Consider the following 7,899-nt stretch of genomic DNA (forward strand, 5'->3'; position numbering starts at 1 on the left):
AGACATGTTCAGAAGATGACTTTACCTCAGCCAAACACTGTTACAGCAGTGACCAGGCCCCCAAGAACGCAGTGAGTAAAACATCCAAACCTTCATTCACCATCTTGATGTTACAACATTTACACTTTATTGTGTTTGCTGGAACAGACTGTTTATGTCCTCCTACAGTATCTGTTTGCAGGGGAACACCTCAACCTGACAGCCATGATGAACACTTGGACTTTACAGAAAGGGATTCCTCTGGTGACTGTAACCAGGAAGGGGCCTCGTCTGCTTCTTCGACAGGATCGATTTCTGAGGACAGTTCATCCCTCTGATCCTCAGTGGCAAGCTGTGCAACAGGGGTAACTTCACAGCTATTAGCAGCGCAATGTGCCTTTCTCAGTTTGGGTTTATTTTGTAAAATGAACACAATTTGAGGTTTACATGCATCTTTTTTAATAGCTTCCTGTGGCATATTCCTCTGACATACAAGACTGATATTTCCAGCACCATCCACAGACATATGATGACTTCTCCCACAGGTAGGAAATAAAAAAGCATCCAATATGAAATTCTGTTGTTTTTAACTTGGTAATAACTCAATACTTGCTTTTTTTATATAGACAGTGTACACATAGGAGAAGAAGCCAGCTGGGTGAAAATAAACTCAGATATGACCGGCTATTACGTGGTTCATTATGCTGATGATGGTTGGGATGTGATGGCTAAACTACTGCGGGAAAATCACACAGCTCTGAGCTACAAGGACAGGACTCACTTGATACACAATGCATTTCAGCTGGTCACGTAAGGAAGCATGTTTGCACATTTTAAATAATAGGAATACTTCCTGTATGCCTGCAAAGAAACTAAAAATGTTTGTTTTCTATCTTTGTAAAGAGCGGGGCACCTCCCACTTAACAAAGCTTTGGACCTGATTGGTTATCTGCAACTTGAGAAACACACAGTGCCTCTCCTTCAAGGACTGGCTTATCTGGAAGTTTTCTACCACATTATCGAGAAGAGAGATGAGCCCACTTTAACTAAAAACCTGGAAGTAAGAGAGCAACACATAAAAGTATTTCCTAAACGTTAAATTATCTGAATGTGACTGTTTTTCTGTCTCTGAGCAGAAGTACATCCTGCAGTTTTTCCGTGCCGTCATCGACCAGCAGACATGGAGTGACAGCGGCACTGTGTCTGAGCGACGCCTGAGGTCGGAGGTCCTGTCTCTGGCTTGTCACCTGGAATACCCACCGTGTCTGGAGCGTGCAAACCAACATTTCAAAGACTGGCTCCATTCCAACGGAACATTAAAGTTTGTTTGAGTCAAACTATCACAAAATGCTATTCTATGCACACCACTCACTTCATTAAAAATTTCTCAGAGATTTTGGTCCATATTGACATGACACCTTATCACATTCGCTCTGGATTTGTGGGTTGTATATCCATGATGTGAATCTCCTTTTCCGCCACTGAAGGAGCTCTGTAGCAGTGAGATCTGGTGACTGCTGCGGCTCTGGGAGCACAGTGACCTTAATGTCATGTTGTTAGTTTTTGAGGTTTGAGATTGGTGACATGGCACAGTATATGTGTTAAAGGGGTATGAACAGCAACAGTATTCAGGTTGGCAGCCTTAATAGTCGACACAAGATAGAATGGAACATAAAACAACATGCTTTCATGTTGTTCATGACAAATTATGGCCCTAAAATCTGAACATTTCAGCCTTATCTAACACTCATTGGACCAGGCTTCCAATCTTTTATTGCCCAATTTTACATATAATTTCAGCCTCAGCTTCCTCTTCTTACCTGACTGGATTTGCACCTATTAGCTCCTATACATCCACTGCTTCTGGGTTGATACATTTGCATTCAAATATGGTACTCGGCATATATTAGTATTAACAAGTGGCTGTTTGAGTTTCTTCTGCTTGACAACCATGTTAAGTGCAAAGTCACTTCAGTCTCTAACTTAACTGTCTGTGCTTTTGTTCACTAAAGCTTACCTACAGATGTGGCAGAGACAGTGTTCTCAGTGGGGGCTCAGGATGACCATGGCTGGACCTCGCTCCTAAACACGTACAAGATTTCCCTCTCTGAAGCGCAGAAAAATAAGATCCTCTTTGCTTTGTCAACGACCAAAGACACAGACAAGCTGCAAAGGTGCTGGAGGCCTTTTTCTTGCTTTTTTTACAAACTGATTGTGCTGCCATCTTGTGGCAAAATAATTATACTCATCACTGTGCAGCTGCTTTTGTTTATATCAATGGTTCCGAACCCTGGTCATCAGGGTCTACTGTCCTGCATGCTTTAGATGTGTTCCTGCTACAGCACACCTGCCTCAAATGACTGAATTACCTCTTTAGTGGTGTGCCTTGTCTGCAGCAACAAGGAAACACTTAAAGCCAGACTTTGAGGGTTGGTGTTCTACAGCTTTTAGATGTGTTTCTCCTTAAAAACACCTCAGCCAAATAATCAGATCACCAGGACTCCAGAGAACCTAACTGCATGCCAAGAAGGAAATTCAGTCATTTGATTCAGGATGCAGGACCTCAAGGCCTGGATTTGAAAAGCCCTGACCTAAAACATGCAAGACAGTGGGCCCTGAGGACCAGGGTTGGGGAGCTCTGCTTTAGAATACACAAACGTTGAGTAAAGCTTGGTGTCATAAATGCTGGTCTTGTGTATATTTATTTTGCAGACTGCTGGCAATGGGTCTGGAAGGAGAGGTGATCCGATCACAGGACCTGTCTCATGTTGTTTGGATGGTGGCCCGTAATCCAAAGGGACTTTATCTCGCCTGGAACTTTGTCAAACAGAACTGGGACACATTGGTTGAAAAGTCAGTATGACTCATTTTCAAAACATGTGATGCCATCAAGGTGCCCCTCTTGTTTTTTTCTAGGAGCTGCTTTTTGCCCATCAAGCATCTCAGATGAATGATCTCTAAACCTATTTGCACTACAGTCCATTATTTGCTGGAGCAGACTTGGGGTTTATTACTCTTAAGTTTTTGGATTTCTGATACATTCCTCCTTTCTTTCTTATATACAGGTTTCAGTTAGGCTCCTCCTGCATCAGGACCATGATTGTTGGGACCACAGGGCAGTTTTCATCTCCAGAGGAGCTCACTGAAGTAAATTAATCTTTAGTAATCTTTTGATACCTTTGTGTATTATAGAATGTAATAACTTTATTTTAAAGATTATTATTATTATTATTATTATTATTATTATTATTATTATTATTATTATTATTATTATTATTATTATTATGCAGATTTTCATATTAAATTGACTTCAGATACAAAGTAATTGCAAGTAGAAATTGGTCATTCTGTGGGAAAGCATTTACTTGGACTAGTCCTTGGTGGAACTTGTTGAGCCTGTCTTGAGTCTAATTCCTGAACATAAACTAAGCTGAAAACTTGTTGTGAAGCTAATTATTTAGGTAATTTATCTCTACATGTGTTTTGTCCCTAAGGTGCAGTTGTTTTTTGAATCCATCAAAGAGCAGTCTTCTCAGCTGAGAGCAACACAACTTGCCTTGGAAAATGTGCAGAAGAATATTCGCTGGGTTCAGAGGAACTTGGAAACACTGAGAAACTGGCTGAATGAGCAGATGAAATGACAGCTATCTGGGGAGAAAAAAAGCATCAAATATTTTTGAGAATTTTTGAAAGTGAAACCTATATTTTAGGTAATGAAACAGTTTTGTAAATGGGAAATTGTAAATGTCTGGAATGTTTTTTGTTAGAGTAAAAGAGTTATATGGGAGATGACAGGATGTGGGTATCATGGACTTTTTGTTGTCATTGTGTTTCAAAGAGAAAGCAAAGTTAATTATTAGAAAATAAATGGATTCACTACAACTTGTTGCATCTTTTTTGTGTTGTTTTAACTGGGGTTTATATTTTAAAAGCAAAGGCACTCGAATCAAAGATATACTATAGATTATACTATATATACTATAAAAATAGTAATACTGAAAAAAAATTAATAATATAGGATTATCAATTAATGTTCTGCTCAAAGATGAAAAATGATCAAATTTATGACAAATTAAGCATAAACAAGTATAAAAGCTATATTCTATATTGATCTTCAATTTTGACAAATACCTAGTAAACAAACCTGCCTGCCATTAGAGATGGATTGTTGCATATTTTTGGTGAAAATGGTCGACGGTAACCCACTGTTTCAACGCAAACCCTGCAGATGCTAAACAAATACAGTAACTACTCAGGCACATTTGTACGTATAGCGTGCTAGCTCCGCCCCCGGACAGTATCATCCAATTAGATGTTATCCCTGCAACTTGACGGAACGTTGTCAACAACTGGTCGGGATTGGAGGAAAACTGTCATTTAATCCAACTGTAGCTGGCCTAAGACTTTGAATTGAGATTTGTTTTCGCGGTTTTAAGTAGCTAAGTACAAAGACAAATCTATTCTGTTTACCCGTTTTCCTTAAAAAGCAAACCATGAGGGGTAAAGTTGGGAGCGGCTAACATTAGTCGTCTGAATGCTGTTCAGTCTGTGACAGTGGGGGGAAGCTGCTGATACTGACTGTGAGCCTGCGGTGGGTTGTGGCTAGCCAGAAAACATCGCCTTGGTCCTCGGTCGGACGTCCTTGAACGTCCAGAGTTTTCCCAGTTCTTTCTGGACAAGAGGGAGTCTTTCAGATAAATCACCATGGATTTGTTTGACAGTAACAATGCAGGTAAGGACGGAAGATGGTGAGTAGCAGTGTCTTTAGCTACCAGCAGCAGGCCAGCTAATGACTGTCGTGTCGGTGTGTTTCGGTGACACGGTGACAGCTACATTAACTGACTTTGCTGGATGCTAAGCAGACTAAATATGATGAGCTAAACAACGTTGTGATTAGGATTTATAAGATGGCTTATGAAACAAAAGCAGGAAATTGTTTTCCTGTTCAAAGTGAAAGTACTGCTGCGGTGTTTACTCAGGTTGAAGCCTATTAGTTTATAACTGGAAATGTTTTATAAAGAGTTATAAAATAGTTTCAAACCACTTATATTGTCCCTGGGCGTTATTAAAGCAAACAGTGCATCAGCTATAAAGCAAACTGTGAAAAAAAAAAAATCAGTTTTTTCAAAACTTACCTATTTTGTTTATCTCTGACAGATCTTGGTTGTGAGTTTGTCTCTTTTTTTTTCGACACAAGAGCAAACTTGTATGTCACAATCAGATTTTTGATCAGACAGTGAAAGAATGTCAAAACCAACCTCTAACTACTCTAACCTTTGCTCTGCAGAGATGTGGTGTTTATGTTGTGTGTTCATGAGCTGAACATAGGAACAAACTGTAGCTACTGATCCATATGTAACTGTGGATTATTGTAAAAGTAATCATACCCTTCTAGGTTTTCCACATTTTTTCACTTTAAAACAATAATTTTGAACATATATTGGAGGTGATTATGTTATATAAATAGACACAAAGTCGTGTGTTTCCGTAGAGAAAGGAAACGCCTCTATCTATTGCTGCATCCATCGTCTCATCAACTCTTAACCAACTTCCTGGTCTCAGCTGAATGCCCTACAGCATGATGCTGCTGCCGCCAGTATGTTTTACAGTTCTGCATTGAGAAAATTATACAGTTATGCGTGTTGGTGTATTGCAAACCTCTCTCCCCTCCAAATAAAATGCATCATAGTTTGTGGTCACAATGTGGTCAAATGTTAAAGCAGCATGAATACATTTGCTAGGTTTGACAGTAAGAGTAACAATGCTAAATGTTTTGAGTAACACGAAAGCCACAAGCAGCAATATTGGCACACATAGGCCAATATGTAAACTATATTGGCCTAGTTTGGCAATAAACCGATTCACTCCCTCTCACACTCAAACATGTCTTTTTGGTTACATTTATTGCATTTTACAGTGATAATATAGCAATACCGCACAGGTGTTAAAAGTCATCAAATCCATAGCATAATGTGACTGACTGGCTATTATTTTTGTCATAAACTCTTCTGGACATTACACAGCACTGAGCTACTTAGTGTGGAAAACACCACTAGTTCACTGTACAGTGCCCTGTAGGCCTGTCCGGACTGTGATTGGCCCATCAGCCTTTCAATCATAGTTGACAGCATCTTATCAGAGCCTTAATGTGTTAGAACTTTCTAGAATGGTTTTTTCTTTTCTTTTTTTTTCAGTAGTAGTTTTTCTTGCAGTAGTTCAACAGCCTAGCAACTGTATTATTAAAGAAGAGTTTTAAGTTTGAAGTTTACTGATTGCTCAGTTTGTTTGCATCAAGAATTGTAACTGGAGTGACAATAAAGAAGCTACATCTTTGGACGGATGCCTGCAGTCTTTTCTATTTGGATACAAATCACCACGCCCGTTAGTTCACTTAGCTCCTTGCCTATTAATAGACGTTCATGCCACAGCAGCGTTGTCCAGACAGAGAGACTGTGTTGAAGTCATATCAGAAACACTATAACTAAGCAAACACAGACTCAGATGATACTGCTTTCACTTGCCTTGGCTGCTGACATATTTTTGTGGAGTTAAACCCCAGCTGTGTTTGTTGCCATCAGCTTAAAGTGAACAGTGTGTCTTTAGAAGGTGTTTACAGTTTCTGCTTTCCACTCGCATCCATCAGATTTATAATACAATGCCCTGCTCATCACCTATAAAAGCATGGCTAGATTGTCAGGACACAGTGCACAGTATCTTAGTTATGGAGTTATTGAATTAGGAAGCCGAACATGCTTCTGATTGTTTCACAAATTACTTTGGGAGTAAAGAGTCTGTCTGGCCGAAAATGGCACCCGTTTAGTAAGACAAAGCTTTATTCTTTTCCTGTTGCTGAAGATGCATTTTGGTTTGAGGAAGTGAAGGTTTTTTCCGTTCAGGCTTTGCACATGACGAATCAAAGACGGTGAATCTGTTGCTTGTGCTTCAGCAATCGAGGCGTAACCGCTGTACGGCTCTGTAGTTGCTCGATTTTGTGCAGCTAAATAAACCACCTCAGTGAGATTTGTTCAGTGATAACCATCTTAATTATTTGCGAACTGAAATGTCTGTGCAGGTTGGCAAACCTGTTTTATCTAGGTCAAGGTGCCACAAAGCTGGGGGGGGGAAAGGTAGAAAGCATACCTTTAACTAACAGGAAACTGTAGAAATGGTGAAGCAAGTGTTCATATTAATACTGCATATATGTCACCATGTTATGAGAAAATTCAGCCCTCAAAGTCTGCAAACATAAACAGATCAAACTCACTTTGTGTTCTGCTTGGGTACACCTCTCTCACACACGGCTCAATTTCCCGTTCGAGAATCATTTGTTTTCTTTTCTTTGTGCTTCGCAGAGCGAGCTAACCTGCCGAGGAACATGATCGAGAACAGCATGTTTGAAGAAGAGCCTGATGTGGTGGATCTGGCCAAAGACTCCAACACGTTTCCAGTATGCCGGTTCATATTTTCATCATTGAAAAAAGCTAAAATTACACATTTCGTGACATGATCTAGTTGTTACCAAACAGATGTGCTGGTGAATATGATGAATGTTTGTAACAGTTTGCCAAACAGCATAATGCCCCCCTCCTGTTGTTTTTATTTATGAATTTACACTGGGACTCGATCCTGTGTTGCCTTGCAGAAGCTTTCACTTAAAACCAAAACCTTCAACATATTTTCTTGGTATTTTACGTGAGAGACTAACACAAAGATGTGCGTTCTTGCAAAGCAGGATGAAAATGATACCAATGTTGCATGTATTTCTTTTCAACACCCTCTCCCCCCCTGGGGGCAGTACTTTGCAGAACTCACTTTCACAGTAAGATATGTAAATCTTTTAGTCTCTGCAGAGTGAAGTTTTTCCCCATTCTTGTTTGCAAAACAGTTTAAGCTCAATGAGTTTTGATGGGAGATGTCTGT

At 39.8% G+C, this 7,899-nt stretch overlaps 1 protein-coding gene across 1 annotated transcript in view; it reads left to right on the plus strand.

The window, feature by feature from the left end:
* erap2 (endoplasmic reticulum aminopeptidase 2) overlaps nucleotides 1–3,851 on the plus strand; it is a 12,108-nt gene extending 8,257 nt beyond the window's left edge. The window contains exons 11-20 of the mRNA XM_015027578.1: nucleotides 3–71; nucleotides 169–344; nucleotides 445–524; nucleotides 606–789; nucleotides 883–1,039; nucleotides 1,116–1,300; nucleotides 1,992–2,153; nucleotides 2,692–2,832; nucleotides 3,045–3,126; nucleotides 3,474–3,851. Of these exons, the coding sequence (XP_014883064.1) occupies nucleotides 3–71; nucleotides 169–344; nucleotides 445–524; nucleotides 606–789; nucleotides 883–1,039; nucleotides 1,116–1,300; nucleotides 1,992–2,153; nucleotides 2,692–2,832; nucleotides 3,045–3,126; nucleotides 3,474–3,620 (1,383 nt within the window). The 3' untranslated portion in view covers nucleotides 3,621–3,851. The remainder of the gene's footprint in view (nucleotides 1–2; nucleotides 72–168; nucleotides 345–444; nucleotides 525–605; nucleotides 790–882; nucleotides 1,040–1,115; nucleotides 1,301–1,991; nucleotides 2,154–2,691; nucleotides 2,833–3,044; nucleotides 3,127–3,473) is intronic.
* The last annotated feature ends 4,048 nt before the right edge of the window (nucleotides 3,852–7,899 follow it).

This window comes from Poecilia latipinna, unplaced genomic scaffold (genome assembly GCF_001443285.1).
Source record: "Poecilia latipinna isolate Pla-1442-1.1 unplaced genomic scaffold, P_latipinna-1.0 Scaffold104, whole genome shotgun sequence".
Classification (NCBI taxonomy): Eukaryota; Metazoa; Chordata; class Actinopteri; order Cyprinodontiformes; family Poeciliidae; genus Poecilia; species Poecilia latipinna.